The sequence below is a fragment of the Gymnodraco acuticeps genome, unplaced genomic scaffold (genome assembly GCF_902827175.1).
Source record: "Gymnodraco acuticeps unplaced genomic scaffold, fGymAcu1.1, whole genome shotgun sequence".
In the NCBI taxonomy this organism is placed as follows: Eukaryota; Metazoa; Chordata; class Actinopteri; order Perciformes; family Bathydraconidae; genus Gymnodraco; species Gymnodraco acuticeps.
The window spans coordinates 19211-39738 of NW_022990079.1; the positions used below are offsets into that span (position 1 = coordinate 19211).

A 20528-nucleotide genomic window follows, 5' to 3' on the forward strand; every position below is an offset into this window, starting at 1 on the left:
GGTTTAAGTCATAAAACCAGAACCATATGTGTGTTGCACGAGATGCTTGATTTGACAAGTCATAACCCGCTTTAATATCGCTTACATCTCAAAGTATGTCTTTATTCTTTGAGAGGGAACGGACTGTACTTAAAAATCTCTTCATCAGGTGTTTTGGACTCAAAACTCTTTACATGAGTTATTCACACCTCATTCAGAGTAGAGCAGCACCACTTGGAAGCTATCACTCCACACACACACACACGCACACACACAGATACTCACACACCTCACTCACACACACACACTCACACACACACTCACTCACACACACACACTCACACAGACACTCACTCACACACACACTCACTCTCACACTCACACACACACACTCACACTCACTCACACACACACACACACACACTCTCTCTTTCTCACACACACACACACACACTCACTCACACTCTCTCTCTCTCACACACACTCTCTCTCACTCACACACACACTCTCTCTCTCTCACACACTCACTCACTCACACACTCACACAGACACTCACACACACACACACACACCGTTGGCCGGGCTGGGATCGAACCAACAACCTGTTCACAGACGACCCCCTCAGCCACAGCACCGTATATCAAACAGCAGCCGCTCTTATGATCCTGCAGTCTGAGTCCAACGTCAGCTTTACGACGTCTTTAAACCCTCCTTACAATATTTTTTAAACCTGTAATCGGTGTGTATTCCCAGTTTTCCTTGACCTCCCGCCCTCACATACTCATACTCATACCTCATACATGCTCAGTCTCTCTGATCTCATTATAGTAATCAGCTTTAGCCCCATCCTCTTCCTCACCGTGGATCCAACGTGTCTAAATGCTTTCATATCAATATGTTTCTAACACGCCTCGTGTTCCAGAATTGGACAAAGTGATAATTGGCGTTCACAAATCAGCAGGCATGAGACCTTTAATAACTCTCCACTGCTTTGATGATAACGGGGGGGGGGGGGGGGATGCATGCTCTCTTTGGGAGAAGAGGCTCGTTGTTGGTGCAGCAGAGGAGCGATTTGATGGTGATGAGGATGAGGATGAGGGTGTGACGTGTCTCATGACAGCAGGAAGCGTCGCTGCTGCAGGGCGATCACATGGCCGTCAAATAAATCGTCTCTATCACATGGAGATAGTGTGTGTTCATATGACCTGCAAACACACACTAATGCATCATGGGAGTGAGACATGAAGCACACTTTACTCGCACTTGGATTTGAACTGTTTATGTTTTCTGTTACTGATTTTATGTAAAGCGTCAGGAAAATCCAATGTATTATTATTATAAAAACACCTAAATAGCATTGATATTTAAAGCCTTTTCTGCACACAGCTGCTCTCACGTGGCGACGTCTTGTTATTCTGTCATGTGATCATATTAGTCCCTTCAGAATGGTGTGTGTGTGTGTGTGTGTGTGTGTGTGTGTGTGTATAGGATGCTGTGGCTGCTCCTCTTGCTGCTTCCTGCGTTCTGCGACGGCCGGATCGCGGCTCCAGGAGTCGCTCATAAAACCCCAAACCGCTCCGGTGAGTCCGTGGAGCACATTGTTCCACGCAGATCTGGGTTTTTCAAAAATGCAAACATACAAGAATATGTTGTCAATCATTTAATACATATTCTATATTAATGGAACCTCTGGGCTTTTTAAAAGTATTTATTTTTCACTTTTTTGTACAGTATTTTCCTTCATATCTTTCTGTCTTTATTGCATCTATATTTATGTGATTTGCACTTGATATATTTAAGTTATGCACCAAAGCAGACGAACAAAAATACACGAATAATCTAAAAATAATGGGGTTTTTAAACGTATTTTTTTATATATATATTTTTCTTTTTATATTTATTGAATTTAATTTTCTCCTCTAAATATTTGTACAGTATTCTTGAATACTGTTGTTTATCCGTCTTCCTCTCCGTATGTTGTAGTTTTTCTTTACTCTATAAAGGATGTTTCTTTGAAATATTAAGTCGTATTTTAATCGACTTTTTTTTGTATTTTCAACCTATTTTTTGTGTTTTTTCTTTTACATTTTCTTGATAGTTTTCCTGTGTGTTCTTGAATATATGTTCCTCTATAGGCCCTAGTGACGTGTCCCTGCCTCTCACGGTGTAAGTGGTCCCCAGACTAGCCCCCCCCCTCTTCAGATGCAGTAATTTGCTCTGCAGGAGTGCATTATTCTCTCTTTCTGAGAAGCGTTTTGAGCTCCTTACAGTGAACACAGCCGGCCTCTGTGTGCCTCACATTCCCTCCTGGACTAATCCCCCCCGACAGGAAGTCCTGCCGCCGCTCGATGTGTGGCGCGGAGGAGGATCGTTCACCTGTATCAACGTTTCTTTCTTTAGTCCATTCTTTTCTTTTTGTAATTCAAATTTTAATAGAATGTTTCATTCAGAACAAAGAAACATTGGCGGTAAACTGCATAAACAAACCCCAACGATACTCCTCAGCATTTTCCGTTCAGTCCATTGTTAAATCACAAAGGTTTCCTGACTGATGTACCTGTACCTGAACACACCTGTTCTTCTCCGCGGGGGGTCTCACTCTCCTCTTTTCTCCCTCAGTGGACGTGAAGTCTCGGCCTCTCATCTACTTCTGCCGCTCGCCCAACATGGAGGACTTCAGCTGCTGGTGGCGCCCGCTGGAGAACCTGACGGAGGAAGTGTCCTACGTCCTCACATACTCCAAAGAGTACGTGAAAACATTTTAAATCCTGACATCTGAGAGCCTGGAACCATCTAGCTCTCTCATTGTGTAAGATAGAAGTCACTTAATGATCTGATTGACTTTAGAGGAGATTAAACCATCTTAGCTTCACATTCTCATATTTAAAGACTTCAAATTAGCTGTAAATTAACAAGAAATTACCTTAAATTTGCTGTAAATTAACAAGAAATTACCTTAAATTTGCTGTAAATTAACAAGAAATTACCTTAAATGAGCTGTAAATTAAAAGAAATGACCTTAAATGATCTGTAGTAAAATGGAAAGCGGCCTCCCATCAAAGCAGACTGGCGGTTCTGGGTCGTATAGATTTTAAACCATTTCACGCTCCACCACCTCAGCGAGAAGCTATTTAACACGTCGATATTTCTGCCCCTGAACACCTCACGTGGCGTCGCCCCGTGCAAACACGTCAGAGCAGAAATCAGGACACGTTTGATTTCTGACGGCAATCTGCATTCAGGTGATAAGAAAAGGTCAGAAACAAGCGCGGATAAAAGGCAATTAAAGTGATAACGATCAGTTAACAACCTTAAAGGCCGCAGGTCTGTTTCTGATCAGCCAACACATGATTAGATTTAATATAAACATGCCGCAGTAATTTAACTATAAGATTTGCAGAAAGTAAAAGTGTGTTTTTTCCAACAAAAACTGATTTAATGTTTTCATTTCAGCTTCTAATGCTGCAGTGATGTGGCCTTTGCATCCCTATAGAGCTGGAGCTAATCAATATTTAAATTATTTGTGATTAATTATTTAACGTGGGAAATAACAAGTGGGAACATTTGCTTCATATCAGCAACAAAACTGGGGTGTTAGAGCTAGAATTTGACACGAAACAAATCATTTCTGACGGCTTCTCGCGCTAAATTGAAATGACAATGTGAAAGGTGAAATGAGAGATTGTTAGAGAACTCTCACTCGTCCCCGGCTTGAGCTTCAATCTCAGGATCCATGTATTTACTATCCTCTCCAGAATGGAAGTAGTCATCAAATACAGAGCATCAACTAGTTCTTGAACAGTGTCCTTCACATGCTACGACTACAATGACTTATACTACTCCTACTACTCCTACTTACAGTATACTACTAACACCACTACTACTACTACCAGTGGCGGCGCCAGAGTATTTTTGTTGGGTAATCTATGGTAGGGCTAACCCACACAGTGGTGGGGCTCAAGTCAGTATTTGTAATATAATTACATACACGCTATATCGCCCCCCTTGACAGTGAAACGCCACGCGTGAAGCTTTTATTAGTCTCCTTTTATCAGCTAAATTACATCGAGAGCAACAGGTGTGAGTTAAACCATACAATAGCCTATTCTGCTAATTCCACGTTGTTACAACATGCTACGCAGCGGCAGAAACAAGAAAAGTTGGCATATAGAATTGACACGGAGAGAGAGAGAGTGAGGGAGAGAGAGAGAGTGAGGGAGAGAGAGAGAGTGAGGGAGAGAGACAGAGAGACAGAGACACAGGTAAACAGAGAGAGACAGACACAGCACACAACAGGTAGCCTGTATCTCTATTGTCATACAAAACACTTTTTCAAAAATCTCCCATTATTACAAAATATATTCAAAACTCACTATTCACTCTTCAGGTGGGTCGTGTGACTCTGGCACCTGTTCGGCTTGTACCTCAATGCGAGGGCGTTTAAGAACAAATCTATCCATCCGAAATATACAATTAAACCTAGAAGTTCTGCTGTCTGTCTGTCTGCAATTTACTCGGCGCGAGTTTGGGGACTTTCCACTGTGAACGTGACGAATCAGTAATGCATGACGCAGCAGACCCAACGTTTCGTTGCTCTGATTGGCTGTAGGTCTGTTCAAATTGCATTCGGAGGCATTTTGATCTGACCGCGGCCGCGCTGATATTATAACGCGAGAGAATGTCCACACCTTTAGTGTATAAAACTCCCCCACTACTTAGACTATTCCTTGCACCCCTCTAGCATAAGCCCGAATGGTCTCAACCATATTGCGTCAGTAACGTGCACTTATGGCTGTAGCCTACCCCAGCCATACCCTGGCGCCGCCACTGACTACTACTACTACTACTACTACTACTACCACTACTACTACTACCACTACTACTACTACCTACTACTACTACTACTACTACTACTACTACTACTACTACTACTACTACCACTACTACTACTACCACTACTACTACTACCACTACTACTACTACTACTACCACTACTACTACCACTACTACTACTACTACTACCACTACTACTACTACTACTACCACTACTACTACTACTACCACTACTACTACTACTACTACCACTACTACTACTACTACTACTACTACTACTACTACTACTACTACTACCACTACTACTACTACTACTACCACTACTACTACTACTACTACTACTACTACTACTACTACCACTACTACTACTACTACTACTACTACTACTACTACTACTACCACTACTACTACTACTACTACTACTACTACTACTACCACTACTACTACTACCACTACTACTACTACTACTACCACTACTACTACTACCACTACTACCACTACAATGACTTATACTACTCCTACTACTTCTCCTACTTACGGCCCGTCCACACAGCGGCGTGCGTTGACGCTTGCCGGCGGTTGTGTCTGACACTCGACCAACAACCAATCACATGAATCTCCCGCCCCAGACACACAAGCACGCGGTTTGATTGGCTAGAGCTTGTACTGGCATATGATTCGATTGGCTGACGCCTCCATCGAGGCGTCAAAAGTTGAACATTGCTCAACTTTTGAAGCGAGCAACGCCAGCAACGCTCCACGTCGCTTCCCAAAATGCAGTTCGGCTAAAAGTGACGTCACCCCATTCAAAGTGAATGGGCAGAAGCGTTGGAAGCTTCAACGCACGCCGCTGTGTGGACGGGCCGTTACAGTATACTACTAACACCACTACTACTACTACTCCAACGTATACTACTAACACCACTACTACTACTACTACTACTACCACCACCAAGTCCACCACTACCACAGACTTTTCTTTTTGTCGCTGCTTTTAATTGAACTATTCATATCTTAAACTGCACTGTAACTTTTATCCATGTACTTTTTTCTTTTAATGTTTATTTTATTAGCTTTTCTTTTTAATGACTGATTTTAAATGCCATTTTCTTAATGTCTTTCATTTTTTGTAAAGCACTTTGAATTGCCTTGTGTTGAAAAGTGCTATATAAATAAACTTGCCTTGCCTTGCCTTGCCTTACTACTCATACAACTACTACTACTACTACTACCACACTGTTAGGAAAATATCACTGGTCACCAGCTTGAGCTTCGATATCAGGATCCATGTATTTATGACATTTATCACATATAGAGCATCAACTAGTTCCTGAACAGTCAATCAATCAATCAATGTTTATTTATAGCCCAATATCACAAATGTTACATTTGTCTCAGTGGACTTCACAGTTTGTACAGAATATCAGTATGACAATACGACACCCTCTGTCCTTAGACCCTCTGTCCTTAGACCCTCTGTCCTTAGAACCTCTGACCTTAGACCCTCTGTCCTTAGACCCTCTGTCCTTAGACCCTCTGTCCTCAGACCCTCTGTCCGTAGACCCTCTGTCCTCAGACCCTCTGTCCTTAGACCCTCTGTCCTCAGACCCTCTGTCCTTAGACCCTCTGTCCTCAGACCCTCTGTCCTCAGACCCTCTGTCCTTAGACCCTCTGTCCTTAGACCCTCTGTCCTCAGACCCTCTGTCCTCAGACCCTCTGTCCTTAGACCCTCTGTCCTTAGACCCTCTGTCCTCAGACCCTCTGTTCCGACCCTCTGTCCTTAGACCCTCTGTCCTTAGACCCTCTGTCCTCAGACCCTCTGTCCTCAGACCCTCTGTCCTCAGACCCTCTGTCCTCAGACCCTTTGTCCTTAGACCCTCTGTCCTCAGACCCTCTGTCCTTAGACCCTCTGTCCTCAGACCCTCTGTCCTTAGACCCTCTGTCCTCAGACCCTCTGTCCTTAGACCCTCTGTCCTTAGACCCTCTGTCCTCAGACCCTCTGTCCTCAGACCCTCTGTCCTTAGACCCCTCTGTCCTTAGACCCTCTGTCCTCAGACCCTCTGTCCTCAGACCCTCTGTCCTTAGACCCTCTGTCCTTAGACCCTCTGTCCTCAGACCCTCTGTCCTCAGACCCTCTGTCCTCAGACCCTCTGTCCTTAGACCCTCTGTCCTTAGACCCTCTGTCCTTAGACCCTCACATCGTACAAGGAAAAACTTCCAAAAAAGGAAAAATATGCCTAAAACAGTCCTGGTGCTCTTCTAGGTAATCACACATCCTGTCATGAACACATACAGTTGGGGTACCTTTGTTATCATGTGGACTCTCATGTTGGAAGAGGACATTCACTACTTTCACAGCAGAGATTTAAATAAAGAGCTTTTTGTCCCCAAACTAAACCGTGGTGTCTCGCAGCAAGGAGCCTCAGCAGGAGTGTCCGGACTACGTGAGCTCCGGACCCAACAGCTGCCACTTCGACAAGAAACACACCATCATCTGGAAGTTTTACTGCCTGAACGTCACCGCCGTCACCAAACACGGGAACTACACTTCCCAGAAGCACTGCCTGGACGTGGCCGACATAGGTGAGGAGTAGAGCGGTGCAGGGATGATGTATTTCTGTAGTTCGACCCGGAAGGAAGCTGCTGGTTCCCTCGACAAAAAGCAACGGGATTTCTCCATAGGACTTTGGAATATGTAAAAAATAAGATCTGTGGAAAACTAACCGGTTTGATAAATGCACGTTTTGTTCAGCCGGATAATCTCCACACGTCTACCCTACTTTTATAATGGTCGAATCATAAATCTAACGTCCAGAAGCTAAATGCTAACGTTATGCTATAAAGGAACTACAGCAGGGTCCAGCAGCACGACTTCAACGTCACGCCTACTTCAGATCCATGTTCAAACACACAGATTCTAGATGGAACGAGTTGAAGCGTTTGTTTGAACACTTTGCAGGAGGCAGGGACTTGCTTTCAAGCAGAACAGAAACTAACTTAGAGGAGTGTTCACGTGTTCGGTGTAATGACGTACAACGACCTCCACGACTTCTGTAGTCCTATTCAGCCACTTGGTAACAACCATAGTTTCTCAGACACGTCCACTCTTCAGAAATCACAGTGGGGTCACTGCTAATGATTTAATGTAGAACAAAACGTGATCCGTCTCTTCAATGAGTCTCAACCACAGACCTTATTTCAGCTAGTGTCCTAAATCCTATGGAGAGATCCCATTGGCTCTGAGACGAGGGAACAGGAAGTGGAGAAATGCTGACTCACTTCCGGGTTTTAGGACTCACTGCACCACTCTATCGTGGCCGCAAGAAAAAGATAAGATAACTTTATTTATCTCCGTGGGGAAATTCAGGCGTTTATAGCAGCAACAGGTCAGAGTTAACACAAGGTAAACATAAAGTAGAATAAAACATTTAAATAATAATACAACATTTTTTTTAAATAAAGTGATGAAGCAATCTAGAACCAAGATATCACAGTAAACCCATTTAAATCCCCCCCTTTATCAAAGCCAGAAACTGTAAGAAGTGAATAAATTGTCGGATTTTCAATGATGGTGAAATCTGTTAAAAAAGTAGATTATTTGAGATGAGTTTACACTAACGAGTTTCTGTACAAAACATTAAACTCTGAGCTTCTCTGCGCTACCCTAAAGGCATGAACGAATCAGCTGAGACGAACGCTTGCATGATTAGAAATGCAATACATATTTTAATTTACACGCTGTTCACATGGAGAGGTTTCAATAGATCCACATTAAAAAGGTTATGGAGGCATTTAAAGACATCATGCCAGCACTTATAGATATAGATATACAAATTGTATAATCAGTGTTTTTATGGTTTAATAAGTTCATTTATTAACCTCATTTGGCAACACAGGAAAAGCTAATTATAAAAGGGCCGTGACATGAGATTAAACACAGTCGTGAACCGGCAGGAGAATTGAGAGTAAAGTCGGTTTCCGCTGTATTTTAGGGATCCCTTTATTTAGGGTTTCACAAAAAGCACAGCAAACACACGAATGATTTGATCAAGGACTCAGTGTGTGTTATTATCCAGACGCTGTCCCTCCACTTCCTGTGTGTGTGTGTGTGTGTGTGTGTGTGTGTGTGTGTGTGTGTGTGTGTGTGTGTGGTGTGTGTGTGTGTGTGTGTGTGTGTGTGTGTGTGTGTGTGTGTGTGTGTGTGTGTGTGTGTGTGTGTGTGTGTGTGTGTGTGTGTTTTAAGGTTAGGATAAGTCTCCAGGAAATGCATGTAAGTCAATGTAATGTCCCCTGAAGTGATGTAAACATGGTATGTGTGTGTGTGTTAGACTCTGTTACTGTGTGTGTGGGTGTGTGTGTGTGTGTGTGTGTGTGTGTGTGTGTGTGTGTGTGTGTGTGTGTGTGTGTGTGTGTGTGTGTGTGTGTGTGTTCGTTCTTATTTATATTGTAAAACAGACAAAAATAGCAGATCATTTCACAGTTTTCTGTACAAATGACCTCAATAATCATTGTTTGTTGAATATATTTCTACAGTTACACTAATTGGTTAATTGACTTAATTGTTTAAACCCCTAATACTCCCAGTAAATATTAAAAAAACATACTTTAACAGTTTAAATTGGAATAAAAACAATGCAATCAAAGCAGTATGTTTAATTAAAAGTTATAATGGTATGTTTTTATGATACTTGTACATACATATGAATAATGTAACATAACATTCAGGCATCTTTATCATGTATAAACGAAAGCATGCATAGAATGAATAATAGATGACCCAACAGACGGATGTCATAATGAATAATGGAGGACATTAGCTCACTATAACATCCAGAGTAATGCTCTGTTTAAAGATTAACATCGACATGCATGAATGATCCAAACATAAAAACAGTCTTATCTTATGTTATCTTCTCTTATCTTCTCTTATCTTCTCCCCCCCCCCCCCCCCCCCCACAGTGCAGATGGAGGCTCCGGTGAACCTGTCCTTCGTGCTGGAGGAGGCGGGGGGGGATGAGATGGGTCACAACGCCCTGCTGTCCTGGATCTACCCGGTGCCGGCACACCTGAAGTACGGATGGATCACTCTGGAGCACGAGCTGCAGTACCGCCGGGTCAGCGAGCCTGACGTGTGGAAGGTACACTCACACAGAAATCACCTTGAAAGGCCTCCTATCACGCAACATGCACTTTCTGATGTCTTTTCTACATCAACATGTGTCCCCCGAGACTCACAAAGCGTCAGGAAATCTCTTCTCCTCCGTACCCACATCTCTAAAAACGGGGAACAACGGAGCTGATTCAGATTTGTTGCATCATGACCACATTACTAAAATGTGGGCGGGCTTTACCCCCACGGGCCAATCAGAAACGTTGCTGTCAGAAACAATTAGACCTGTTCTGGAAGTAATATGGTCTGTGTTTACATTAGCATGCTAACACTCAGAGCTAACCTGTACTGGAGAGAGTGGGTGTTTCTCCATGTTGAGTAAAGCTGCTCCAGAGCCACTATTTCAAGCATGCTACGTCAGCGAGTGCCGCCGAAGGACTGTTCCAACGTCCAGCATACTTGGAATCCTACCGAGCCCGGCGTACTTCGTTTGGAGACATTTCGAGGCATGTGTAGACTCCGCAGTCTTAAAATCCCCACAATGCTTTGCGCACGGACCAATTTCCCCAAATCTGTGGCGGAAAATGTAAGGCGGGGCCTCTCGTATGACGCACACCTGCACACTTGCTCGCCTGTTCCATTCTTTGTTTTCCGAATGCCAGGAAGTATTCTTGCCTCGCTTCTGAAGCAAGATGCTCGAAAGACATGTGATACCAGTGTACTCGAGATTGAGAAACACCCACAGAGTGTGTGAAGAAGCAGGAAATCAAAAGGAACTCACCTTGTGGTAAAGCTGAGAGAGAGAAGAGTTTGAGCTCCATCCTGTAATTCTGAGCAGGCATTAGCTCCGCCTCCTCTTCTTATTTCAAGCTAAGGACCCTGAATCAGCGTTTCTCTAACAGCTGAGTGTTATGCATGATCTGTTTGGTATTTTGAGCAAAACAATCTGAAAAAATAAATCTGAATATGTTATAATGTTCCCCAGGTGAAGTACCCCCTCAGGGAGCCCCAGGTGGAGCTGCTCGGGCTGCCGGTGGGGGAGTTCGTAGTGCGGGTTCGATGCCGCTCACATAACGCCAGGCTGTGGAGCGAGTGGAGCGATCCGCTGATGATGAGCATCCCCGCCCGGCCGCCTGCAGGTACGCTTCCTGTTGATGAGGGGCAGCTTAGTTCACGGAGGGAAATGCAGATATCTCTTTAAATGGACATTTCTCATGCACATACAAAAAAAACATTAAAGGGGACCTATCATGCAAAATGCACTTTGTGATGTCTTCTCTACATCTATGTGTCCTCGGTGTGTCGGGGAACTCACGCAGCATCAGGAAATAAACCCATCTCTCTTCTCCTCCGTACCCAAATCTCTAAAAACAGGGAACAACGGAGCTGATCCAGATTTGCGTCCGATATGACGTAATATCTGAAATGTGGACCCACGGCCCAATCAGAAACGTTGCTATCAGAAACAATGCCCGACTGTTTAGGACGTAATATGGTCGGTGTTTACATTAGCATCGCTAACACTCAGAGCTAACCTGTACTGGAGAGCATGTGTGTGAAGAAGCAGGAAGTAAAAAGGAACTCACCTTGTGGTATAACCGGCAAGAGAGAAAGCCTTTGAGCTCCAGACTGTTTCAGAGAGAATCCTTGATGATCCATGATATGGCGTTTCATCACGGCAGCATTTAGTTTAGACAGTAGCTGCCGGGTCCCGCATGAGCTCAGACCCCTCCTCTTTAAAGCTTTATACCCGAATCAAATGAGTTAACCCTCCCGCTGCCTCCTGGCGCTGCAGAGATGTCATGAAGTGAAGGAGGTGTTCCTTCTATAAAGCAGCTGCGGGCAGCAGATACTGTGAGAGTCACGGACATGAATTCATAGATCAAGGCAGACTGGTGCACACACTCTCCTGTTTTGCCAATCTGGTGCTTAAACAAATATAGCTCTACACCCCTGGCCGACATGTCCTTAAAATGAAGTCCGAGTTCGACATTTTAATTCATGTCCTGCCAACACTGGCAGGACTAAGCCATGTCCCTCACTCCTCACATCCGAAGCTGCATCCCCAGAACGTGTATTATGTTGTTACATCGTTTCAGTGATGTTTCAGTTGTGCTCTTGATAAACCATTAAAACAGTAGAACACGTTCAGTTTCCTTTTGCTTTGTGTGTCTCCTGTTCACCGAAACATCCATCTGTGATGGAAAAAGAAAGTAATCCAAAAGTAATCTAAAAGTAATCTGATTACTTTTTTAAGACACGTAACTGTAACTGTATTCGGATTACTTTCATGTAATCAGTAATCAGTAACTGATTACATTTACAAAGTAACCCTCCCAGCCCTGGCTATTGCCTGAAAATAGCATGATAGGTGCGGTTCACCTTACATTCATAAACACACCTCCGCCCCTCGATAACCCGTTATGAACACAGAGCTAGAAATACACTGCATTGCTACTACCTCTGCTTCTACCACGAGGACAATGAGAAGGGGAGGGTTTCAATGTATACTGTTCCCGTATTGAAAATGTTTACTACTCCCTGTAACTGCAAGTTTATTTCATTGTAACTCGTGAAATGTTCTCAACTCTCTTCTAAATAAATAAATGGACACTTCTCCATGGACACAAAGAGCTATAAATTAGGCTCAAATTAGTTTAGTATCTGTAAATATGTGTTCCTTGTGTGTCACCTGTGCAGGTAAGCTGCTGGTTCTGATTCTGGTGATGGGGGTGGGGGTGGTGGCTCTGCTGGTGGTCACCCTGGGGCTCCTCCCCCAGAGCAGGAGGTGAGTAAACAGTCAACACACATCCTTTACTCAAGTAGAAGTACACACATCCTTTACTCAGGTAGAAGTACACACATCCTTTACTCAAGTAGAAGTACAGATACTCGTGTTTAAAAATACTCTGATAAAAGTAGAAGTACTGACTAAACTTCTTTACTCAAGTCAAAGTAAAGAACTTTGAAATGTACTTCAGTAGAAAGTACCCATAACTAGCAGCTGCTTTAAAGAGTACCTGACCTCCCTTTATATTAATAGAACAATAATGTCATTGTTAGCTAATGAATGTTTCCATGCTGAACAACGGCAACATGACAACGTTTCCATTGGTCCCTCTTCTTTAGAGAAGACCAGGAAATGATGGATACACGGATCGTGTTCAAATCAATAGGCACGCAATGACTCTAAAGAATAATGATCACGCATCAAACACACATTCAGACTAAAGGAACCAGCTGTTTGGAAAATGAGAGAAGTAGAAAGTACAAGTATTTGAGTTCAACATGTAAGAAGTAGAAAGTACAGGTATTTGAGTTCAACATGTGAGAAGTAGAAAGTACAGGTATTTGAGTTCAACATGTAAGAAGTAGAAAGTACAGATATTTGAGTTCAACATGTAAGAAGTAGAAAGTACAGGTATTTGAGTTCAACATGTAAGAAGTAGAAAGTATCAGGTATTTGAGTTCAACATGTAAGAAGTAGAAAGTACAGGTATTTGAGTTCAACATGTAAGAAGTAGAAAGTACAGGTATTTGTGTTCAACATGTAAGAAGTAGAAAGTACAGGTATTTGAGTTCAACATGTTAGAAGTAGAAAGTACAGGTATTTGAGTTCAACATGTTAGAAGTAGAAAGTACAGGTATTTGAGTTCAACATGTTAAGAAGTAGAAAGTACAGGTATTTGAGTTCAACATGTTAGAAGTAGAAAGTACAGGTATTTGAGTTCAACATGTAGAAGTAGAAAGTACAGGTATTTGAGTTCAACATGTAAGAAGTAGAAAGTACAGGTATTTGAGTTCAACATGTAAGAAGTAGAAAGTACAGGTATTTGTGTTCAACATGTAAGAAGTAGAAAGTACAGGTATTTGAGTTCAACATGTAAGAAGTAGAAAGTACAGGTATTTGTGTTCAACATGTAAGAAGTAGAAAGTACAGGTATTTGAGTTCAACATGTGAGAAGTAGAAAGTACAGGTATTTGAGTTCAACATGTGAGAAGTAGAAAGTACAGGTATTTGAGTTCAACATGTAAGAAGTAGAAAGTACAGGTATTTGGGTTCAACATGTAAGAAGTAGAAAGTACAGGTATTTGAGTTCAACATGTGAGAAGTAGAAAGTACAGGTATTTGGGTTCAACATGTAAGAAGTAGAAAGTACAGGTATTTGAGTTCAACATGTGAGAAGTAGAAAGTACAGGTATTTGAGTTCAACGTGTAAGAAGTAGAAAGTACAGGTATTTGAGTTCAACATGTGAGAAGTAGAAAGTACAGGTATTTGAGTTCAACATGTAAGAAGTAGAAAGTACAGGTATTTGAGTTCAACATGTAAGAAGTAGAAAGTACAGGTATTTGAGTTCAACATGTAAGAAGTAGAAAGTACAGGTATTTGAGTTCAACATGTAAGAAGTAGAAAGTACAGGTATTTGTGTTCAACATGTAAGAAGTAGAAAGTACAGGTATTTGAGTTCAACATGTAAGAAGTAGAAAGTACAGGTATTTGAGTTCAACATGTAAGAAGTAGAAAGTACAGGTATTTGTGTTCAACATGTAAGAAGTAGAAAGTACAGGTATTTGAGTTCAACATGTAAGAAGTAGAAAGTACAGGTATTTGAGTTCAACATGTTAGAAGTAGAAAGTACAGGTATTTGAGTTCAACATGTAAGAAGTAGAAAGTACAGGTATTTGAGTTCAACATGTTAGAAGTAGAAAGTACAGGTATTTGAGTTCAACATGTAAGAAGTAGAAAGTACAGGTATTTGAGTTCAACATGTAAGAAGTAGAAAGTACAGGTATTTGAGTTCAACATGTAAGAAGTAGAAAGTACAGGTATTTGAGTTCAACATGTGAGAAGTAGAAAGTACAGGTATTTGAGTTCAACATGTGAGAAGTAGAAAGTACAGGTATTTGGGTTCAACATGTAAGAAGTAGAAAGTACAGGTATTTGAGTTCAACATGTGAGAAGTAGAAAGTACAGGTATTTGAGTTCAACATGAGAGAAGTAGAAAGTACAGGTATTTGTGTTCAACATGTAAGAAGTAGAAAGTACAGGTATTTGAGTTCAACATGTGAGAAGTAGAAAGTACAGGTATTTGGGTTCAACATGTAAGAAGTAGAAAGTACAGGTATTTGAGTTCAACATGTGAGAAGTAGAAAGTACAGGTATTTGGGTTCAACATGTAAGAAGTAGAAAGTACAGGTATTTGAGTTCAACATGTGAGAAGTAGAAAGTACAGGTATTTGAGTTCAACGTGTAAGAAGTAGAAAGTACAGGTATTTGAGTTCAACATGTGAGAAGTAGAAAGTACAGGTATTTGAGTTCAACATGTAAGAAGTAGAAGTACAGGTATTTGAGTTCAACATGTAAGAAGTAGAAAGTACAGGTATTTGAGTTCAACATGTAAGAAGTAGAAAGTACAGGTATTTGAGTTCAACATGTAAGAAGTAGAAAGTACAGGTATTTGTGTTCAACATGTAAGAAGTAGAAAGTACAGGTATTTGAGTTCAACATGTGAGAAGTAGAAAGTACAGGTATTTGAGTTCAACATGTAAGAAGTAGAAAGTACAGGTATTTGTGTTCAACATGTAAGAAGTAGAAAGTACAGGTATTTGTGTTCAACATGTGAGAAGTAGAAAGTACAGGTATTTGTGTTCAAAGTGTAAGAAGTAGAAAGTACAGGTATTTGAGTTCAACCTGTATTTTGGGGAGGGGTTACGATTATTTTAAAGGGTTTTCACTCTTTGTGTCGTCCCCTTCAGAATAAAAAACTACTTCCTGCCGCCCATTCCCAAGCCGCGAATCATGGGCATCGACCCGCTGCTCCTGAAGGTAACACACAAACACTGTCACACACACGCACACTGACACACACACACACACACACACACACACACACACACACACACACACACACACACACACACACCACACACACACACACACATAGAGTTGCAAAGGGGTGGAACATTTCCGGAAGGTTTCCATGGGAAGTTAAGCTGGGGAATTTTGGAAATATTCGATGCAAAATTAAACAAACAAACATGATATTTCAACAGATTTTTAAAAAGATATATTTTATTGAGCAATTATTTATTTCATTGAAGAACGAAAACAGGAATGTTGAGTTAAATATTACTCACCGGTGCATGTGATGGAGGAATGCACAGTGCCTGTAGGGGGTGTGGTCTCAATAGCCATGCAGTGAGCAGGGTGCTATGGCGTGGATATTCAAGTGTGCTTGAACGGCATCTGTTTGTTAAGATTATGCTAAAATATACTTTCCCCAATATATATATATATCTCTATCTAAGTTCCCTTTGAAGAGCCAACCTTCAGTTTAGAAAAGTCCCAGTTTATTCCCATGGAAAGTTTCCATCTTTGAAAATTCCCGGAATTTTGCAACCCTACACACACACACACACACACACACACACACACACACACACACACACACACACACACACACACACACACACACACACACACACACACACACACACCAAGGACCTACCTAAGGACTGCAGATGGAAATGAGCTATTAGCTATAATCTGGCATAATTCATCTCTTCTCTTTTCTGAGATTAATGTATTTGTATGCACGGTCCTCTTTGAAATAAATACATAATAATTAACACACACACACTCTCACAGGCACACACACTGACACACACTCTCACACACACACATGGACACACACACACTCACTCTCACAGTCACACACACACACAGTCTCACACACACACACACACACACACACACACACACACACACACACACAGAGTCTCACAGTCACACACACACACTCACTCTCACAGTCACACACACACACAGTCTCACACACACACACACACACACACACACACACACACAGTCTCACAGTCACACACACACAGTCTCACACACACACACACACACACACACACACACACAGTCTCACAGTCACACACACACACAGAGTCTCACACACACAGTCTCACAGTCACACACACACACACACACACACACAGAGTCTCACAGTCACACACACACACACACACACACACACACACACACACACACAGAGTCTCACAGTCACACACACACACACACACACACAGAGTCTCACAGTCACACACACACACACACACACACACACACACACAGAGTCTCACAGTCACACACACACACACACACACACACACACACAGAGTCTCACACACACTCACACACACAGTCTCACACACACAGTCTCACAGTCACACACACACACACACACACACAGAGTCTCACAGTCACACACACACACACACACACACACACACACACACACACACACAGAGTCTCCCAGTCACACACACACACACACACACAGAGTCTCACAGTCACACACACACACACACACACACACACACACACACACACACACACACACACACAGTCTCACAGTCACACACACACACACACACACACACACACACAGAGTCTCACAGTCACACACACACACACACACAGAGTCTCACAGTCACACACACACACACACACACACACACACACACACACACACACACACAGAGTCTCACAGTCACACACACACACACACACACACACAGAGTCTCACACACACTCACACACACAGTCTCACACACACAGTCTCACAGTCACACACACACACACACACACACACACACACACACACAGAGTCTCACAGTCACACACACACACACACACACACACACAGAGTCTCACAGTCACACACACACACACACACACACACACACACAGTCTCACAGTCACACACACACACACACACACACACACACACACACACACAGTCCCTTTATCCTTCTTTTCTGTTTCTGATTGGATGTGAAGCGTCTCTGAGCTCCAGGAGAAGCGCTATGAACATGAAATGTATTCTTGTTATGGTTGTGATCTGTGTGCTGACCCTCTCCTCTCTCCTCAGAAGGGGAACCTGGATGAGATTAACCGTCACTTCAGGAACTTCCACAGCTACACGCCCCCAAAGTACAGGGAGGAGGCGTGGGACGCTGTGAGCGACGCCTACCTCCCGACCAACATGGACGCCATGACATCACAGAGTCACGTGACACCGGTGGAGAGCGTTTCTCCCTCGTACCTGGAGAGCGTTTCTCCCTCGTACCTGGAGAGCGTTTCTCACCTGGAGAACGTTTCTCACCTGGAGAGCGTTTCTCCCTCGTACCTGGAGAGCGTTTCTCACCTGGAGAGCGTTTCTCACCTGGAGAGCGTTTCTCACCTGGAGAGCGTTTCTCACCTGGAGAGCGTTTCTCACCTGGAGAGCGTTTCTCACCTGGAGAGCGGTTCTCACCTGGAGAGCGTTTCTCACCTGGAGAGCGTTTCTCACCTGGAGAGCGTTTCTCACCTGGAGAGCGGTTCTCACCCTTATTGCTCCTTGCTTCCTTTAGCTTTCGATCCGCCGCCGGAAATCCTGTCTCTCCCGGGCACAGAGTACAGCATTATGGGTAATCCTCACCCTCCTCACCCTCCTCACCCTCCTCCTCCTCCTCCTCCTCCTCAGCGTTCTCCCCAGGACTTCTACACCTGTGTGCAGCTGATGAAGGACAGCGGCGAGGTGCACCTGGTGCCCTGCCTGCCCCCCCCGTACTGCCAAGAGTCGCAGGAGGAGAAGAAGGAGAAGATGGCCGACAGCAAAGCTATGACACATGTGGGCGAGGGAGGGGAGGCGGCGGTGCCTCTGCTACCTGTCGGCTACACGAGAAACTGAACACCTGGATGGCTTTGAAGCAGAAACTGAACACCTGGATGACTTTGAAGCAGAAACCGGAGACACCCCTCCACGCTCCAGCCGTGACCTCAAGAGTACCAAACAGCTGCAAACCAGATGCATTGTGGGTAATGAAGTCCGCCACACTTGAAGAGAGTTAGACGCTGCTGCTCTCACGTTCAAGGCGTCCTCCTCAGGAAACAGAGGTGCATCACCTGCTTTAATCCTCCACAGATTTTAAACTCTGTGTTGAACAGACCACCATTTCCCAGCGAGCGTCTCATATTCAGGATATTGGAGTATTCTGAGCATGAAATGAGTATTAATGCAATGTCTCATGATCTCATCTGCAGGTCAAATCTAACATGTATTATAAGAGTCAGGAACAAAGACCCCCCCCCCCCCTCAGGAAGACAATGTACATTTAAGCTGGATTTGTGTTTATTGCACTGAAACAAACCACTGTGTTAATGCTATATGTTATATATCAGACGAGCAGCCCCTCTCTCAGTTAAAATAATATATATATTTTAATTTGAACACGTTACAAGAAGTATTTTGTATATTATAAAGCCACCAAATCAGCAAAGCTATTTCATTTCCAATAACAGTGAAGGTGTGTTCAGGTAAATCAGACACTAATATATATATTTATCTTAACATATACATGTTTCTTGCTGGCGTTGGCTGAACGAAGGGGTGTATTATTAAAGTGTGGCCCCTTAAAGAAGCTCTAACACTGGTGCTTGGTCAGCGCAGTGTTTCTCTCACATTTTAATGTCGTTGTGCCTTTTCTTCACCGAGCCGTCGGTTTCCTCTCCTGGGAAACGCGCTTAAATGACTCTTTAAATATAAATATATACAGTATATAAATGCACATGTGTAATGTATAAAACAAGCCGCTCTTTTTTGGACTTTTATTGTGACGGAATACCACGATGTGAACTTTATTCTTGTCAGAAAAATAAAAAGTGAAAATGTAGATTAACGCGTGCACGGCTCATCTCTTTCCCCTAACACACAGGTTCTGGTAAACGTCAGATTAAGTAAATAAATAAGATTATAACGCCTCCTTTGGAACCCTTTGTTTACTTCCTGAACATAGTGACATCACCACGGAACACTCACGCTCCAACACATTGTACGTGATTGGCTAAGGGGCGGGACATCTCTAAGAGGTTGACCAATCATGACAGAGAGAGAGAGAGAGAGTGTGTGTGAGTGTGTGTGTGAGGTGTGTGTGTGAGGTGTGTGTGTGTGTGTGTGTGTGTGTGTGTGTGTGTGTGTGTGTGTGTGTGTGTGTGTGTGTGTGTGTGTGTGTGTGTGTGTGTGTGTGTGTGAGGTGTGTGTGTGTGTGTGTGTGTGTGTGTGTGTGTGTGTGTGTGTGTGTGTGTGTGTGTGTGTGTGTGTGTGTGTGTGTGTGTGTGTGTGTGTGTGTGTGTGTGTGTGTGTGTGTGTGTGTGTGTGTGTGTGTGTGTGTGTGATTAGCTGCAGGTTATTTATAGACGATTGTCAGTTGACTTCAGATAAACAGGAGGTGCGTTCAAGTTCAGAAAATAAAGTCGTTTTTTAGAGAGGTTGAGAAAATCCTAGATAGTCTTTGGTGTTAAATATGAATAATCTTCCGTTAAATTATACAATCATGTTATACTTGTATATAGTATTTGTGTTATTCATAATAATAGTAATAATATATGTGAAGGCTCCCAGGCTACAGAGCTGCTATCCAGCAAATAAATACATTTGTCATGATTTCTGCCTCATTTCCAAGGCTTTAAACTCCCAACGAGAGGCAACAATGAAGATAAATAATAATGTATCAGTATTTTCTAACATAGAGGGACACAAAGGGGTAAATATGTTC

The 20528-nt window shown here is 42.9% G+C and overlaps 1 protein-coding gene across 2 annotated transcripts in view; it reads left to right on the forward strand.

Annotated features, from left to right (window-relative positions):
• Positions 1-19646, forward strand: part of LOC117546085 (growth hormone receptor-like) — a 34172-nt gene extending 14526 nt beyond the window's left edge. Inside the window, exons 2-9 of one of the 2 annotated variants that reach the window (XM_034216171.1) lie at positions 1468-1559; positions 2599-2725; positions 7226-7395; positions 9772-9950; positions 10908-11061; positions 12623-12710; positions 15681-15750; positions 17864-19646. In XM_034216171.1, the coding sequence (XP_034072062.1) occupies positions 1469-1559; positions 2599-2725; positions 7226-7395; positions 9772-9950; positions 10908-11061; positions 12623-12710; positions 15681-15750; positions 17864-18664 (1680 nt within the window). In that variant the 5' untranslated portion in view covers position 1468 and the 3' untranslated portion in view covers positions 18665-19646. The remainder of the gene's footprint in view (positions 1-1467; positions 1560-2598; positions 2726-7225; positions 7396-9771; positions 9951-10907; positions 11062-12622; positions 12711-15680; positions 15751-17863) is intronic. The other variant, XM_034216172.1, reaches the window with a different exon arrangement.
• The last annotated feature ends 882 nt before the right edge of the window (positions 19647-20528 follow it).